This window comes from Staurois parvus, unplaced genomic scaffold (assembly GCF_062004578.1).
Source record: "Staurois parvus isolate SC_StPar_1 unplaced genomic scaffold, SC_StPar_1.0 ptg000209l, whole genome shotgun sequence".
In the NCBI taxonomy this organism is placed as follows: Eukaryota; Metazoa; Chordata; class Amphibia; order Anura; family Ranidae; genus Staurois; species Staurois parvus.
In genome coordinates, this window is record NW_028318005.1 from 7,885,668 (window position 1) to 7,905,349 (window position 19,682).

At 40.9% G+C, this 19,682-nt stretch overlaps 1 protein-coding gene across 10 annotated transcripts in view; it reads right to left on the reverse strand.

Annotated features, from left to right (window-relative positions):
• IQSEC1 (IQ motif and Sec7 domain ArfGEF 1) overlaps nucleotides 1-19,682 on the reverse strand; it is a 440,052-nt gene that overhangs the window by 83,429 nt on the left and 336,941 nt on the right. For all 10 annotated transcript variants that reach the window (XM_089678737.1, XM_089678734.1, XM_089678733.1 and 7 more), the window contains one exon: nucleotides 11,801-11,962. In XM_089678737.1, the coding sequence (XP_089534863.1) occupies nucleotides 11,801-11,962 (162 nt within the window). The remainder of the gene's footprint in view (nucleotides 1-11,800; nucleotides 11,963-19,682) is intronic.

Below are 19,682 nucleotides of genomic sequence, written 5' to 3' on the forward strand. Positions count from 1 at the left end.
TGTATGAGAATTTACATACAAATGTTGTTATTCAAAAATCTACTAGTGTATGGCTAGCTCTACCTGTCCCCACATCATAAGTCCCAGGAGACTGCAGTGGGAAGTCGGCTGTGAAACACCAAGAAGTCACAGCCGGCTTCCCACAAGTAAGATTTCACTTTGATAGGTAAACAGACTATTCTCCTTTAGTAGATCAACCCCATAATATCAGCATTGTACAGAAGGCAGTGGCAATGGCTGTAGCAGCGTTTGCATATCCTCTCTTCTCCTCTCTCACTCATTTTTTCTCCCTTGCTACTTCTCACTCCTTTCCCCAACTTCTTTTTGATTCTGCCTCTACCTCTCACTCCCTTTCTCTCCCTCCATAGACAGTTGACAAAGGGATAGAGCTTAAGTATGCAGTACTGGCATTAGTGAGGGTCCAGCATAGTTTCAGAGATCTGAGTCTTGTAGCAGAACATCCAGCCCACTGAAAGACCTAAAAAAAGAAAAATATGTTTATCTCTGCACCTGGACTGCATCAATGAGACTGCCCTAACCATTAATATGGAGTCAGTGGGACCAGAAATCACTCCCCAGACATGGGGAGCTTATATAAATATAACATCCTTTCACTTCATTCTCAGTGTAATGAACACCATAAATAGCGTACAGGGTACTGTGTATAGCTGGATCAATTCTCCACGTCTCCCAGGGCCGCTACCAGACATCATCTCAATACTGAGCGTGTTATGTTCTAATACAGATACAGACAACTGTAACTCTTGCAGAACTGAATCAGAATGGTGACTTTCTCAGATATTTCTATATTTAATTCTTATGTATATATTATTAGCACCAAGTAACAGAAAAACCTGATCCCATATAAAGTTAACATAGTTTGTAAGATTAGATTGACTAAGAAATAACTGGGTAGGTTAGTGAATTCAAACCTCTGACAACTAAATTATGGATGAGGTACATGGGCTATAGCTACTAGGCTATGGGATATCAGTCCTGGAAAAAGTGCAGAACGGGCCCACTGGTCTAATTACATACTGTGCATGGGCATACTGGGCATGTATACTTGTATAATTTGTATGTATATATTTTTTTTAAAGACATGTAAAAAAGATCATGTTAATGTCAATAATGTCATTAAAGCAGAGTTCCACTCAAAAGCTATACTTATTTACCTCCTCCCACCCCTCCACTGCCATATTTGGCACCTTTTGGGGGGAGCGGGTACCTGGTTTTGACAGGTACCCGCTCCCACTTCCGGCTCAGTTCAATGCGGCGAAGTGAGCCAGAAGTTCATCCCCCTCCTTGCTCCTGCAGTCTCCTGGGAAATTTCACAGGTCCCAGGAGACTGCTGGACCAATCAGGAGGCACGGCTTGACTCACGCATGCGCAATGGGCACCAGGCTGTGAAGCCGCAAGCTGTCACAGCCTGGTACCCACAGTAGAGATGCCGGCGCTGTGGAGGACAGAAGGAGAGAAGAGACTGCGAGGGTGAGTACATCGCTGGACCCCGAGACAGGTAAGGGTGTGTTTATGAAAAGCCAGCAGCTACAGTTTTTGTAGCTGCTGACTTTTAATAAACACAAAAAAGGCTGAAACTCCACTTTGTGTATAGCTCCCAAAAACATTGTTTCTATGTATAATTTGTCTTTGTCATACATAATTTATATATACAAAGACAAATGCTAGTAGGGTCTCTTTTGTAGCCAGTGGGCGTATACAGGATGGGAGGAGCTGATCATAAGTGCCCCTGTAAGTGCTCGCTCACAAACGAGCATCCTCATACATGAAAAAATGAAGAAAAAGAAATTAATCGTTCACACAGGAGGGCTGGGAGAAGGTCCGGTGCACATAGTATACCTGTGCAGGGCTTTGAATTAACACTGTCCACAGGTGGAGGGAGCTGAATTCAGGGGGAACTAACAGTGTAGCTGGAAGCGCTCAGGGGTGTCAGCTCAACTCACAGTCCTACCAAAAGTATAAAACAAAGCCTGAGGCTGGGTGCCCACAAGATCCAGTCCAGGTGTTGAACAACAAGAAGGTAGTGGATGCTTACTGGCTGTAAGCTGGATGCAGAGAGAGGCGTGAAATGTGTTGGTGACGGGAAGAGTGAAGATGATGTGCGGAGGTCTAAAAAGCGGGACTGGGGTGGAAGATTAGGGAGAATTATAGGGAAAAAGGACTATGGGGGGGGGGGAGTCTGGGGCAAAAAGGACAGATTGTAGGGAGGACAGATTTACTCTGATATCCCTAACTAAAATCTAGTGGAACCAATTGCCTTCAGAAGTCACCTAATTAGTAAATAGAGTCCACCTATGTGTAATTTAATCTCAGTATAAATACAGCTGTTCCGCGAAGCCCTCAGAGGTTTGTTAGAGAACATTAGTGAACAAACAGCATCATGAAGACCAAGGAACACACCAGACAGGTCAGGGATAAAGCTGTGGAGAAGTTTAAAGCAGGGTTAGGTTATAAAAAAATATCCCAAGCTTTGATTATCTCACGGAGAACTGTTCAATCCATCTTCCGAAAATGGAAAGAGTATGGCACAACTGCAAACCTACCAAGACATGGCCGTCCACCTAAACTGACAGGCCGGGCAAGGAGAGCATTAAACAGAGAAGCACCCAAGAAGCCCATGGTGACTCTGGAGGAGCTACAGAGATCCACAGCTCAGGTGGTAAAATCTATGCAGAGAACAACTATTAGTCGTGCACTCCACAAATACTTTTTCAAGGCACTGGTATATTCAGAAACAGGAATATTAACTATCAAACTAAAAACCAGTCTGTTGCTGAATTTACCTGTTCACAAAGAAATATATTTCTACTGTGTTTACATTAATAAAAATATTTGTTTTTAAAAAATCACAAATTACAGGAAAATACAGTACCAAAAAAAATTAACTCACACAATTGTTCATAAAACTAACCGGTATATGAAAAATAAAGTCCACACCCAGTGTCCACAAACAGCCCAAAAAGTTAACGCATGATATGAAACTTGTGTGTTGAAATCTACCATTCGCTGCTCCCAACTTTTCAGACCACCAAAAGTGTCAACTTCTTACTGGAAATACAGTGGGGCAAAAAAGTATTTAGTCAGCCACCAATTGTGCAAGTTCTCCCACTTAAAAAGATGAGAGAGGCCTGTAATTGGCATCATAGGTAGACCTCAACTATGAGAGACAAAATGAGAAAAAAATCCAGACAATCACATTGGCTGATTTGGAAAGAATTTATTTGCAAATTATGGTGGAAAATAAGTATTTGGTCACCTACAAACAAGCAAGATTTCTGGCTCTCACAGACCTGTACCTTTTTCTTTAAGAGGCTCCTCTGTCCTGCACTCATTACCTGTATCAATGGCACCTGTTTGAACTTGTTATCAGTATAAAAGACACCTGTCCACAACCTCAAACAGTCACACTCCAAACTCCACTATGGTGAAGACCAAAAAGCTGTCGAAGGACACCAGAAACAAAATTGTAGACCTGCACCAGGCTGAGAAGACTGAATCTCCAATAGGCAAGCAGCTTGGTGTGAACAAATCAACTGTGGGAGCAATAATTAGAAAATGGAAGACATACAAGACCACTGATAATCTCCCTCGATCTGGGGCCCCACGCGAGATCTCACCCCGTGGGGTCAAAATGATCACAAGAACGGTGAGCAAAAATCCCAGGACCACACGGGGGGACCTAGTGAATGACCTGCAGAGAGCTGGGACCAACGTAACAAAGGCTACCATCAGTAACACACTACGCCGCCGGGGACTCAGATCCTGCAGTGCCAGACGTGTCCCCCTGCTTAAGCCAGTACATGTCCGGGCCCGTCCGAAGTTTGCTAGAGAGCATTTGGATGATCCAGAAGAGGATTGGGAGAATGTCATATGGTCAGATGAAACCAAAATAGAACTGTTTGGTAGAAACACAACTCGTAGTGTTTGGAGGAGAGAGAATGCTGAGTTGCATCCAAAGAACACCATACCTACTGTGAAGCATAGGGGTGGCAACATCATGCTTTGGGGCTGTTTCTCCGCAAAGGGACCAGGACGACTGATCCATGTACAGAACAGAATGAATGGGGCGATGTATCGTGAGATTGAGTGCAAACCTCCTTCCATCAGCAAGGGCATTGAGGATGAAACATGGCTGGGTCTTCAAACATGACAATGATCCCAAACATACCGCCCGGGCAACAAAGGAGTGGCTTCGTAAGAAGCATTTCAAGGTCCTGGAGTGGCCTAGCCAGTCTCCAGATCTCAACCCTGTAGAAAACCTTTGGAGGGAGTTGAAAGTCCGTGGTGCCCAGCGACAGCCCCAAAACATCACTGCTCTAGAGGAGATCTGCATGGAGGAATGGGCCAACATACCAGCAACAGTGTGTGCCAACCTTGTGAAGACTTACAGGAAACGTTTCACCTCTGTCATTGCCAACAAAGGATATATAACAAAGTATTGAGATGAACTTTTCATATTGACCAAATACTTATTTTCCACCATACTTTGCAAATAAATTCTTTCCAAATCAGCCAATGTGATTGTCTGGATTTTTTTTCTCATTTTGTCTCTCATAGTTGAGGTCTACCTATGATGCCAATTACAGGCCTCTCTCATCTTTTTAAGTGGGAGAACTTGCACAATTGGTGGCTGACTAAATACTTTTTTGCCCCACTGTATATGACCTCTGCGCTATAGAGATCAAATGCGCTTGTGAAATAGGGTTAAACCCTGCCAGACACACTGGATGTTTCTACATATTTCTCCTTCTGGAATACAGCCAATATCCTAGAACAGGGGTCTCCAAACTTTTTAATCAAAGGACCAGTTTACTGTACTTCAGACTTATGAGGGTGCTGGACTGTGGCTAGTATAAGTAGAAAATTCTCTGGTGTCAATAGGAGTATAAAATGCCCCATCTTTAGTGGGAAAAATAATGCCCCATCATTGGTATCAGTGGGAGCAATGGTGCCCCATCATTGGTATCAGTGGGAGGAATGGTGCCCCATCATTGCTGTCAGCAAGAGGAATGATGCCCCCTCATTGGTATAAGTGGGAGGAATAGTGCCCTATCTGTGGTGTCAGTGCAAGGAATAGTGCCCCATCATTGGTGTCAGTGGGAGGAATAGTGCCCTGCTATTGGTGTCAGTGGAAGGAACAGTGCCCCATTATTGTGTCAGTGGGAGGAATAGTGCCCCATCATTGGTATCAGTGGAAAAAAAAGTGTGCTATCATTGGTGTCAGTGGAAGGAATAGTGCCCCATCAGTGGTGTCAGTGGGAGGAACAGTGCCTGTCATTGGTATCAGTGGGAGGAGTAATGCCCCAAGGGCCAGATAAAACCAAGGAAAGGGCCACATCCTGCCCCGGGCCTCAGTTTGGAGACAGCTGTCCTAAAACGTACAGCTCGCCAGAAATATATGGTCTCTACATTATAAAGAGATAAAATGCACTTGTGAAAGGCTTAAACCCCACTGGATCCGTTGTATGTGTTTCTGCTTCTGAAACACAGCCAATACTCTAGGACACACAGCTCACCACAGGAATAATAGGAAGAAAAGCAACCTAACATAGGGTAACAACGCTAAAACACTTCTTTATCAAGTAAGAAAAGGTACTCACAAATATCACAGGTTACAAAATGTCAAATGCCACACCACTGTGCAACGGCTGGCAAAACTACATAGTCACTGGTTACAAGCCCCACTCCTTTAACAGAAAGATCATATATTTCCAGCACAAAGTTAGCACTTTTCGTGGTCTAAAAAGTTGAGAGTGGCGAATGCTTGATCTCAATGCACAAGTTTCATATCATGTGTTAGCCGCCCTTTGGGCTACTTGTGGACACTGGGTATATACTTTATTTTTCACATAAGTTTTATGAACAATTGTGGGAGTTAAATTTTGATTGTACTTTATATTTGTCTAATTAGTGAATGTGTAAAATTATTTTCTTGATGTAAATACAGCAAAAATGTAATATATTGCAACTTACAAATCGTTGATGTGGTGACTGTATTAGTATTCTTTCTTAGTTTTTTCCTTATATTCACCTGATGATCTGACCAGTAACAAACCTCCTCTATTAGAGTGCCCCCACTCTGAATGTATGAGCACAGGGGGCACCTTTGGACAGTAGCATCGTTAGTTTTAGAAATACTAGGAGATTTAAATACACTAACAAATTGAAGCCAAACTCGACATAACACTTCATAAGCAGTTACAGCAAACTTTTTTTTTCCTTTGGGATAAAGGTTTTACATAAATAAAAGCTGGTCATTGTAAGCACCCCTGCTAGTATTAAATGGTTTGTCTCATCTCTATAACTACTAATTTCTGCTGGAAAGCTTGTTCTTTTAAAAAAACAACAGACTTACTAACTGGATCATCAGATGAAAATAGAAGAAAGTAAAAGGAAAACCAATGCAGCCACCACATCTAAAAATTGGTAAGCTGCAATATAATAAATGTTTGCTTTAGGGTTTAATACCATTTTACAGAAGATGAAAAGCACTTGAAGCTGTTAAAAATGATAAAAAGCTCCAGGACCTGTTCTTGCAGCCTCTCCCCCCCCTATGCTCCAGCGGCCGCAGGTCCTCTGACTTCAACATGTCCAATGCAGGGTCCATAGTCCTGCGCTAGATGTGAGGATGCCAAGAAACAGTCTAGCGTAGGGGATTGCCAGCTGCTGTGTGTGCAGAGGATCAGGTAAGAAAAACTGCTTTACCCAGGGCAGGCCCACTGCAAGGGAGGATTTTTACTTTCTCTGCAGCTGAGCTTTAACTGCAGAGGCCCATTGGCTTATAATGGGAGGCACGGTATCTTTGCATTTGACTGGTATCAAGGATTATGTTGCATGCAATAGATGGACTAATAGGAAGTTCTATATGGTTTCTCTAGGAGCAAGCTAAGGTGCAAAAAATAGGCTGTGGGGTTGTCACCTAAATTAATCTCTGCAAGTGTGGTGATAAGGTTCTGGATTTTCTTCCATTAGGGTTGCAGTATTAAACAAGACCAAAAAGTTTGTGATAGGGAGCCCTCAGCTTGGCGACATCTCTAACAGTCAGGAGTCTATGTGGTACCTTGAAAACCTTATACCATCTAGTTAGAAATTCATCCTGGATTCCTGGAGCCTGTTCGAAACAGAAGACTTGCATGCAAACCACAGTAGTCTCTTCTGGATAAAAGTTTAGTTCAGGTTTTGGAAAAAAATAGGCCAGAAGTCATCTCACAAAATGCTGTGTATAGTCAATAGCGCATGTCTGAGCAGGTCAAGGGCTCAAGAGATGCCTTTGAATGTGGTTAGTGAGGGAAAGGTTCAACAGTCAGAGCTTTAAGGTGGACAGGAAACAGTTGGTTTGCATGGTGGGTGTACTATTACTTGTATTTCAGTGACAGATTTTGAGCCATTCCAAGAGATAAAGTGTTGTTGCCCACAGGTGTTATTGCGTATGAAGGGTTGCAATCTGCTGTCTTGCATACCTAGCGTAAAGGCAAAATCGCCTTTTATGCATCAAGATGGGAATGTCTGTCATAGATAATTAGTTTGTCTTGGCGAAAGTTCCCAAACCTGGGGCGGTGGTGTTTAATGTCAGTGGGACCTTTAGTGTGTACCCACAGTAGCACGGAGAGTTGTATGGTGGACATCTCCTGTTCCAAGTTTACCTAATGTTTATGGAGAGAGGGTTTACACCAATCAATTACTTTGGATAGGTGTTCAGCTTGGTGAGATTGGATGGAGTCAGGGAAGCCTATTCCTCCTTTAGATAGAAGTAAGAGCTTACTGGATATCCTTGGGCACTTGGTTGTCCAAAGAAATTAAATAAATTCACTTTTGAATGATCTCAAAAATGGTAAGGGATCAGTTCTTGTAGTTTTTTAATGGAGAAGGGTGCGCCTAGCCTTCTGGTATCTCCAGCATAACTGCAAAACTTGCAGGTAGATCTAACGTAGTTTTGTAGGAGTTCTAGAACATTTATAAATAGCTTGTATCTGCTTTCTTAAGAGTTGTAGACTATCTAGGCTTTGTGACAAAAATTAGGTGGTCTTTCTTGGCCTGTTATATATTTATTTATTAATTTCAGGTACTTATATAGCGCCATCAATTTACGCAGTGCTTTACATATATATTGTACATTCACATCAGTCCCTAACTCACATTCATACATATAGATACTAGGGCCGATTTAGAGAGGAGCCAATTCACCTACCAGCATATCTTTGGAGTGTGGGAGGAAACCCACGCAGGCACAGGGAGAACATACAAACTCCAGGCAGGTGGTTCCATGGTTGGGATTCGAACCGACGACCCTAGTGCTGCCAGGTGAAAATGCTAATCATTTAGCCACTGTGCTGTTAAATATTTTGTCTCCATGTTTTCCTTCCACCTCTTTGGAAACTAAGGGTCTTTTTGGTTTCCATCCCCAACATGTGTTACATAAAGGATGGATAAGGAGTGGTGTAAAGGAGATTGAACCTAATTAATCAAATGGTGTGTTAGCCCTGACTGGTGTGTATTTATTAGGTAGCAATCTAAAGGAGGAGTTGAGCTGAAAACCTTTCAGAAAGTTCAACTCAGGAGTGAAGGTGGCTTACAGCTCTGCTACTACCATTGTTCTGTTCTGATGGGAAAAATTAATTAGCCTGAACATTCCTCTCAGCAGGTTCTGAAATTGGGAGACTTGGGGAAGTAAATTGAAACAGGGATCTTGCTTTTTTAAATTTTTTTATTTATAGTAAAATGTATACCAAGTAGTGGTCAACAGTTTCAAGGCATGTCAGTAAGAGGTTTAGAGTAAAAGGGGGGGGGGGGGAATGAGGGGATAAAGGGTGGAGGGTAGGGATGTGGATGGTGGCCACTCAGGCGGGACAAGAGTGGGACCAGTATTGCTCCAAGGATCCTCCAAACAGTAGAGCCTGTTCTTCAGTTGAAAATGTAAAAGTGTTCCAATAAAACCAAGTGGACTTGTATGTTTCATGTTTGTTTTGGGCTGATAGGATCAGGTTCTCCATTTGCTGGATTTCCCTTACTTTACATACTCATGCTCTAGTGAATGGAGAAGTGAGGCTTTTCCAATGGGCAGGAATATATGATTTGGCAGTTTAGCAGATGTTGTAGAATAGATTTTAGAAACATTTTTATGGGTATGGTAGACAGATACAAGGAAAGAAGACTTGGGTAATGGGGAAGTGAGTAATCTGTGAATTTTTTAAATAGGTCCCTAACCTGTGTCCAGAAGGGTTTTGGGGCAGGACCAAAAGACATGTAACAATGTGCCAGTGGCCTCTTCACGCCTGCAGCAGGTATTAGACATTTCAGGAAGAGATCTGTGGAGAATGTCAAGGGTTTTGTATCATTCAGATAAAATTTTGGGATCTTCTATTTTAACAGTGGGATCAATAAACGAGCAGTTTTTGACCATTTGAGGATCAAGAAGAGTATTTTTTTGCCACAAAAGGTCAAATTAGGGCATTGCGATTAGAGCCCGAAGCAACTGTTTTTTAAGTCCTTTTGAGCGCACCAGTTAAACAGCCTGATGATATGAGTGATAGTTTATTGTTCTTTACTTTAATGTTGTGAGGGCTCTGAGTCTGTAGATACAGTTCAAGGGTGAATATAAATATGAGAGGTTGTAGGGGAAGCCCTATCTAGTCCTATTATGGATATTAAAGATGCAAAATGTTTTACAGTATTTTATTTTGCTTTGTATAAATGACCTCATACTATAAAGCATAACCCTTAAAAAGTAGCCCTTGTACATGGAGTATAGGAACCTAAATTTGAGTAGGTATTAAGAGCTACTGGGAACACATCAGATATGCTGCAGATCTACAGCTATTTGTGTTCTATTTTTTTTAAAACAATATTGAGTAGCAATTAAAGTGATATTAAAAGATTTTTTATTTTTTTTGCTTTAAAATTTAAAAAAAAAATGGTATGCTTACCTGATCTGTGCAATGATATTACACAGAGTGGTCCTTCTTTGGCAGTCCCCAGTGGCCGCTATCCATTCCTCCCTCCTCCAGATGTCTCCTCAGCAAAGTGCTAAGGGGGCCACCGTGCACATGCACTTCTGAGCTGGTCTGAGAGCATCCATAGACACACATAGTGCTGTAAGCCAGGCCCCCACTCCTTCCTTACAGGAGTATGACTGACAGCAGCAGGAGCGTATGGCTAGCACTGCTCTCAATTGTCTCCTGTGAGACCAGGAAGTGAGAGGAGCTGTGCTGCAGCCGGGACAGTGTTTGACTGGTGACAAGGTAAGAGTTTAGACATGGGGGGTGGGGGGATAACAGGTAGTGAAGCTTTTTTTTACCCTAATGCAGAGAATGCATAAAAGGTAAAAATGTTTTGACTTCAGAACCACTTTAATTAGTTAGAATGTCATCACACCACTAACGTCCCAAATGTTTGCTGTAAATGCATTTTCTCAGACTATGATCTTGTTTTATTAGAAAACCACATACAATTAACTTTTCAACAAGTTTTAAATTGCAGTCACATGACCACTAGCCTTCCAATGTATTGTTATAATGCAGAGCCGCGATCAAGCTTTATTCTCGCCACCTGCATCAGTAAAATAAATGACATGGCCACCTGTAGTACACTTCCCCTGATTCTCTATGGTGTTTCTAACATTGGTATAACAGCTCAGTCAAATTTAGTGCATGTGCAGTGGCCGGATCGGCTCTGATAGCCTCTATGATACAGAAAACCTGAAACGATGAGCATTCATCACTTCTGCTTTTCCCGGAAGTAAACAGCGCCATTTTTAAAGTGGTAAAGCATCTGATCACACCGATCGTAGTGTGATCAGATGCTATTAAGGGCAGAGGAGAGATCTGGGGTCTGAAAGACCCCAGATCTCTCCATAAAGAGTACCCGTCACTGCCTATAGCTGTCACAGGGGATATTTATATTCCTTCTGATAATAAAATGATCCGGAAAAAAAAATTATAGCAACTGTGTAAAAAAAATGTAAATAAATAATTAAGAAAAATTTTTTTTAAAGCACCACGGTCCCCCCCATACTCGTGTGCAAATAGCAAACATACGTGTTGGTCCCACATGTGCACAAATAGCTATCGGCCCACACATGACATGTCACCACAAATGTCAGATTGAGGGCAGTAATTTTAGAACCAGACCTTCTGTGTAAATGTAAAGTGGTAGCCTGTAAAGATTTGTAACCTGTAAATCATTGCCTGTGGATTATGAAATTTGCGTTATTTGAGGCTGTTGCGTGGGCGTGTGTAGTTTTAAAGCATAACATGTTGTGGTATCTATTTATTTGGCATAACATCATCTTTAAAATTCTACCAAACAGTTCGGTATTATATTGTGTTTTTGTGCATAAGAGTTCAAAGAAGTGTATTTTTTCCCCAAAAACTGTGTTTGAAAAACTGCTGTGTAAATACAGTGTGACATTAAAAAATACAATACTCAACACTTTATTCTCTAGGTTCTCTGCTTTAAAAAAAAAATTTGGGGGGGTTTAAAGTAATTGTCTAGCAAAAAATACTGATTTTTACTTCAGTAAAGGCTTGGTCTTCAAGCGCTTACAGCAGGATCAACAGGTAAAAGAAGATACTGTAAGGCTGTGAAATTGTCAATACACATATGTTATGGGAAACTTTCAAAGGACAGTTTGTTATTTTAGGCTGGAGAGACACTAAGTATTCCCAGCACTCCGCCTCTCTTGATAAAGCCGAATAGCTAGTCTAGAAGTGTTCCATAACAGCTAAACTGATCACCAGAAATATACTCTATTAGCAACAATTTACATTGAAATAATACTCACTCAAGCACATCTCTGTTGAACTGCTTTTGCCTGTTGCCCAGAAATTCTCCAATCATTTGCCGGCTGAGTCCTTTTCTTTGCAGGAGGAAGTGAGCCACTCCAACTGGAGTGTCGGGTACAAAGCCTCGTTCAATGAGATACTGAACTCCTTTTTCTGGTTTCCTAAAAGAACAAACAAAGCCAATGTCATTATTGAAAAGGAGGATTTTCTCTTTCATACCATAGGTCCCAATATAATACAAATTGTCATGGTATTTCCCCAGTGCCCAACCTGTGCCCCTTTGGTATATGGTGTGCACCCCTTGGACCTCTGCAATTTGTAGTGGGAACACTGATTAGGGTAATAGCAATGATCTCTACAAGCCTCATGCTCCCGGTTTCATATTGTCTTCTGCGACCTATCTCCAGCCAAAAATTTAGCATGCCCCTGCTCCCTGAGCCTCATTTCCTCTATTAGGTCTGTAGTTTCTTACATTATGTGCAACCCTTTGGTGATGCCAGGGGTCACATCTAAGGCCCCCTTTAGCTCATAAGTTAACAACCACTGTTATTTTATATAATATGTATGTCCAGTATCACCTAAAACACATTAGTACACATATAGAATACTTATACATATACATATGATGTTTTCCTTGACAAATGTATTTAGATCTAAATGTCTCTTCTACACCATATAGCCCTATCTAGCAGGGGAGAAGACCTAACTGTTCTCTGCTGCAGTTCAGCAACACTTGCTTGCTTCGTCTCCACACCAGCCTGTGACTAGACAGTGAAAGAAAAAGCAGCACACTGACGAGCTCATCCCTCAATCACTATGTTCTTGCTATCAGCATACTATTGCACTGTAGTACAACTGATTGGCTTCTTGTGCTGCTTCTCCCTCCCCAGCCTGAACTCTGCTGTGCAGTGACTGGAATTTCTGGTACTTATGCCACTTGTATTTAAAGTGGCTTTAAAGGTTAAAAAGTTTTTTTTATCTTAAAGTGGTTGTAAACCCTTACATATACCCAGGGAAGTGACTGGTGTCAGGTGATACAAAAAGATAAAACAAATCCTTCCACACAAGTTGTACCTGTCTATCTGAGTCTTCTCTTCTTTACATCTATTCAATGTCCAAAATTTATAAAGCATCAATATGTCCTCATGTACACGAGCAGCTGCTAATCTTCAGTTTAGGAGCTTTTGGCAATTTTTTGCCACAGCTTCTAAACTCAACTCCATAAAAGTCTATGTGTCCATGTACACGTAGGCTTTTAACAGAGTTTAGGAGCTGCCGCGTTTAGGTGAGGTTAAACCTCCCTCTTCTGAACACAGAAGAAACGCGTTCAGGATAGGAACGTTTAAACCGTCGCAAATCGCAAAACGCAGCAAAATCGCGGTACTGTGGTTACAGCATTTTGCATTTTCCCGTGGACAGCGGTCAGGGTAGGCTCGAGTTCAGTTAAAGGGGGATGGAGAGCTGAATTTATACTCTGAAGAACTGCAGTGAGAAGAGTTCTGACAGCCAACTGGAGGGAAGAGACACACCCCCTCCATTGACACACACACACGCACACACACACACGCACACACACACCTAAGGCTGGCAATCTGCTAGAGGTCCTCTCCCTGTCACCATTTTTCTCTTGATGTCAGGAAAACTTCATGAATCAGAAGTGCTTCATGCTGATTATTATTATTATTATACAGTATTTATAAAGCGCCAATGGTTCGCTCAGCGCTTTACATTACAAAGGGGGACAGAACATGTGACAGAACAATACCAATACAATGCAAAACATGAGGGGATCAAGGGCCCTGCTCTTTGATGGCAGAAGAATGAAATAGAAGAGAGAAATTACACTTTGTGCTCTTAACTGAGACAAGTGCAAATTATAGAGGGATATGCTTTCTTCATATTTCATGTGTGAGGTTTACAAACACTTTAATGCATTCTCTGCAGTTCCCCAGCCCTCCCTTAGACTTACCTGATTTCTATCCAGTGCTGTGGATGAGAGCTGCGGCTCTCTGTGCTCTCTCCCTCCTCACATGGCAGATTAATAGTAGCTATCTATTAAATTCTGTGACAAGGGAGCGGGGGCGGGTCGAAGCTAAGCCACGCTGTCTGTGTCTATAGATACATATGGGGCAGCTTGGGAACAAGCCCGCATGAGTGCCCACATAGTAAGCGGCTTGCTATGGTGCGCACTCAGCAGATGGAAGGAGCCAGGAGCGCTGGTGAGGTACCCAAAAAGAGGAGGATCGGAGCTGCTCTGCGCAAATCTATTACATAGAACAAGCTAAAAAAATTAAATTATATATATATATATATATACATATATAGTTTACAATCACTTTAAGAATGTAATAATTAATACCATGCTGCGTTTACTTGTGTCTTTTATATCTAGCTTTACAGTGTGCCTAGACTTTGCCAATTAGAGCTGTCCAGATAGTCAAAGCAATATCAACCATATTTTTTCTGCAGAGCTGTGAAGTTGGTTGAACTAGACTGACTTGTATCTCTTTTTCAACTTGACTAATTATATAACTATATATACATCCTCCTCATGTGGTTTGACGTCATTGTTTGAGATCCCTTGAATAACCCTCTGATAGGTGCTTCTTTTATCTAAAAACAGCAAGGCTATGGAGTAAACATGCACAGATCTCAGAAGCAGAAAAGGATAATGTCTGCAGCTGTGCAGGGTGCTTTATGGGTCACAATTAACTGGTGTAATCAATATTCTGCATTGGCTGCTTTACTATATAGCAGCTGATGTGCTAACTGCATTATATTTTTTTTCAACCTTTTTTACGATTTATTTTCACTTTGTGATTCTTTCAGTAACACAGCTGAAGTCCTAGTATGACAATGCTCAGCCACTCTTCTGTTTTAGGAAAAAGGAAAGGAAATAGAGCTATGGAACCCTACCCTTCTCTAATTATTCATTATGTAGAAAGGCATGGTTTTGTAGTCCTTACAGATAGCGGAGAACAATCTAACGGATAACTGCAAAAGTAGGGTACATGAAAGTATCAGCTCACAAGATTTCTGGCAAGATCAGCAGGTATTTTTTGAACTTCTGAAACAGCTATAACAACATGCTTTCAGTAGTATATATAACAAACCAAAAGGGATCAAATTAGAGGACTTCATTGTTAGGATTGACATATGCTTTTAATCTAGTTGTCCTACCTGGCAGGCATTTCCAAGTGTTGATAAAAACTTGTGAAGTTAAACCTTGTGTGATGTAATGAACATTCTTTTACCCTGATCTGAATATCTGATAGGCTGAATGCTGCTGAGTAGTGAGGGTGCAGGCTGCGGGGGAAATCTGTCCAGATCCAAAGCATGCTGCAGAAATAGGAAGATATAGCCCAGCCGCCACACACCTTGCCTGGCCTAAGTGGTTAGTAGGTAAAACAGTGGGGCGGGGTGAAACATGTTAGAGATGTGGCCTGGATGAATCAAGCTAAAGCTGCTTTTACCTACTAACCTCTCAATCTGGGTGAGGTATGCGGCAGCCAGGCTATATCTTCATATTTCTGCAGAATGCTTTGGGTCTGGACAGACCTCCTCTCAGCCTGCATCCTCACTAAGGGGCGTGATGTAAGATATAAGCAAAGGATATACTGTATGTCCCCTGCGGCCTCTGTCACTGCTTGCCAGCCCCTGTAAAATTTAGAGCAGGACAAATATATACTGTACATATGTGTGTGTCTGTGTGTAAATTTATATATACACACACACGGTGTATACACATACACACTGGTATATAAAAGCACACACGCTTATGTATATACAGGGCCAACCTCAAAAATCACTAATTCACCTATGGTTTCTAAAAGTTGGGGACCTTTAGAGAACCCTGGGGTCTGTTTTGCAAATATTCTCTCACTAGACCCCAAATATGTTCCGGTTAGTATAAAACAGCTATGTGAGAGGGACCATAGATATTTGTGTTTTTACTTAGATCAAGACATTCCTATGGTACTTGTACTGGAGTGTATTTATTGCTATACAAATGCACCTGATTACAAATATCACAGGAATGTTTGATACAAATACAATTTATGAATGGTCTCTCTCACACAGGTCTCTTATAAATGTTTTTTTTTTTACTGTTATTTTTTATATATATATATATATATTGCCAAGGAGTATTTGAGCCCATGATCTTGTGAGATCATGGACACAAATCTCACTTCTAAACACTTTTACTACAAATCGTGGCCATTCACCATGTGTTAAATTCATTTCTTTTCTCAGCCAGAGAAAAGATATACAAATGTTGACAAACGGGCTATCCTCCAAGAATTTTACACATGGTGAAGAGCCGCAATGTGGAACACAAAAGACAAGTAATTAGAATGAATTATTTTTGTATTATATGATCCAATAAGCTATTTACGCAACAGATCATGACAAGGAAAAATACAGTAAAATAGATATATAAATATGCCAGAAAGGCTTTGCTAAGACATATAAGGCTCAATTTATGAAGCTGTATACAAGGATAAACATCTTTAATTTTAGACATGCGACTGTAATTTCCAAGTCTTCGAACTTACCTGTAATAAACTTTCACTTGATTTTAAATATTATCCTGGTGTGTTAGCTTTGTAAATTGAGCATGTAAAACCAAGCTTTTTGTGACAGTTCTTTAAATAATTGCTGTGCTATCTTTAGGGCCTGTGTTGATGGAATTTGTTTAAGATGCTTCTGAGATCGTTCAGAATTCACTGACATTAACCTGCATGGGAATGCAAAACCTGCTTGAAGCAAACAACACAGTTTGCCTACGCTGGCCCAAAAGAAGCCAACTGCAATTTGCAAAGTAAAAGGCCATGAAGAGCAGGCTAAAGACATTACAGGCTCCTGCTGATGTCAGTTAAAACCTTTGAGCAGTCAGTGGGGCCGAGATCAGGAGCGAGCCTGCACGAGTTCCCACCATAGGAAGGGAATTCTTCTGGTGGGCACTCGGCAAGGGAGGAGCCAGGAGCACCAGTGGGGGATCCCAGAAGAGGAGGATCGGGGCTGCTATGTGCAAAACCATTACACAGGGCAGATAAGTATAAAATGTTTTAATATAAAAAAAATGGAAGCTTTACAATCACTTTAAAGTATAAGTAAAGGCAAAACTTTTTTCAGTTTTAGGTAGAATGAAGAAGGATAAGAACACCTGTTAATTTTTTATTACTGTCTGTGTCCCCCTTAGGAAAATTCATCTTCTCTATTTGTCCTGTTTAATGTTATCACCAAAAGTGAAAGATAATGAAACATTTTGGGTTGTCACAAAAACAGGAATACAGCAGAAATAATATATTGGGGACACTAATTCGGGTGACTCTAGTGAAAAGATTCCCTCATCATAGAGGGATTTCCTCTCACTTCCTGTTTTGGCTATGGGACAGGAAGCGAGGGTAAATCTCCCCAATTGCACACAGACGGTAAAGAAAACTGACAGGGATTATAACTCTCCCTTACTCTATCCAAAATGAAAACAAAAATGTTTTGCCTTGAGTTCTAATTTATTTTCTCATGGCTTTTACACTGCTCAAAAAAATTAAAGGAACACTTTGAAAACACATCAGATCTCAATGGGGAAAACTATCATGCTGGATATCTATACTGATATGGACTGGGTAATGTGTTAGGAAAGTAAGGATGCCCCATCTTTTGATGGAAATGAAAATTATCAACCTACAGAGGTCTGAATTCAAAGACACCCAAAAATCAAAGTGAAAAAATTATGTAGCAGGCTAGTCCATTTTGATGAAATTTCATGTCAGCAACTCAAAATGGTACATCTAGTGCATTTTCGTTAACACCAAAGCAGCTGAAAACTGATTAACAACCCCCTCTGCTATTTAACTGACCAGATCAATAGCCCAGGAGTTTAATTGACTTGATGCTATACTCTGATTAAAAAGGGTTCCTTTAATTTTTTTGAGCAGTGTAAAATGGGGATATGGCAGGATTGTGTACATATTTTGTGCTGTCTCTCCTACTGTTTCATAACGTGGGAGGCATGTCCTGCACATGGTAAAGTGCACTCTCCACACACTGCATGTCATGTCAACTAAAAAAAAATAGTTTCAGCAAGCGGCATTCTGTAAAATACTGTACATAATCTGCACATTGAAATCAATATATATAGGTGATACATGTGTATGTACAGGGTGGTGAAAAGCAAATACCTACTTACAGGTCAAGCATGTATAAAATATGAGAGCATCACATATTCATTTTTTCAAAGTACTATACAATGCAAAAGCTGTATATTAGTTTATTTTTATTTATTTATTTTAAATAGAGTATGCATACATAAATGTTCACTTTAATTATTGTGAACAAGAGGATGTCCACCAAATATTCCACAGATACATGATAATGACTAGACATCGAATTACAAATGAGTTTATCATACTTTAAGTTGCTGATAAGAACAAGATGATAGTTGCTTGATAGGACCATTTTTAATGATGTCATGTCTATACAGTGAAGTAGACTGCCTCTAGCCTTCTGCTCTCAGGGGAACCTGTCAACTGGATAGCTTGGAAAATTTGTTCCGGTTATATTTTTCCCTGTAAAATAAGTGGTTTTTGACAGTGTTTGCCTGAAACACTCTCTTACTTTTTCTTACATCTGCACACAAATTAGGATTTTTGTACTCCCCATAAAATAATTTTCTTGGAATCCACTGAGAAACACAAAGTCTTTCACTTACAGGCTATATCACTACCTACAGAAGGATTGGACACAGGCAAGCAAAAAACCCCCCAAAAAACTGAGCATATCCCCTCATGCTATCAGCATGCCTCAGTTTAGAAACAAAGAGCACTGAGAGTATGATCATAAACATAAAAGGCTGGGACCTGTATCACTCAATGGACTCCATGCTAAGAATTCTACAGTGAGTACAAAAATCCTATTTTTTTTCTCATACATTGAGGGACAAAGGAATTATTTCATATTTTTATTTCGGGATTTCAAAAAAGCAGTCCAACTGACGGGTGAGCTACACAGCAAACAAACACTAACAGGTCAAAGAAAAAACAAGAGAGAACTGGGCAATACCTGCACCTTATAGAACTGTCTTAAGACCTTACATCCGAAGTCGGCATCAGCTAAGGCGTCAATATCCACCTGGTAGAACTTCTGTGAACAGAGGGCCAAGCAACAGCCTTGCAAATCTGGAAAACAGTTGCTTGATGCAGAAAAGCCCAAGAAGCACCCACAGATGTAGTAGTGCCATGACAGGAAAAAAACGGATTCTTGAAACCATAAGCTTAAAAGTTGGTCTACCTCAACCACTTTGAGATGATGGAACATGAAGAAAGAACCTTTCCAAGGACCATCCAAGATAACAAAAAGACCATCAATCATCCTGAAAAAAAGCAGTAGCTGAGAGTTTCTAACAGCATGAACCACATCCAGAAAATAGAAGGAAATTTCTTTTCAGTGAGCTGAAGCCCGAGTCCGACAGAGGAACAGAAAAATGTTATGGTTCAGGTGAAAGGCAGAAACTACCTTACGTAAGATGGAAGTTATGGGCCTCAGCACAAACGTGTCCCGATTCAAAACCAGAAAAAGATTCCTTGCAGTATATTAGCACCAGTTCAGATACTCACCTCACAGAGGTGATGACAACAAGGAATACCATCTTGTGTGGAAGAGTAGAGAGAGGAATGTCTCTGATGGATTCATATGATGGTTTCTAAAGTACAGAGGGACCTAGATTTAGATCCCATGGAGTCACAGGAGAACAAACATGGGGAGCTACACAAGAGATTCCTTGTAGAAAGGAAAGAAACCAGACCCCTGAGAGTACCGAGATCCAAACACTGGTTCAGACCTAGCTGCAAAAAGGAAAGAATTTGTCCCACAGAGAAA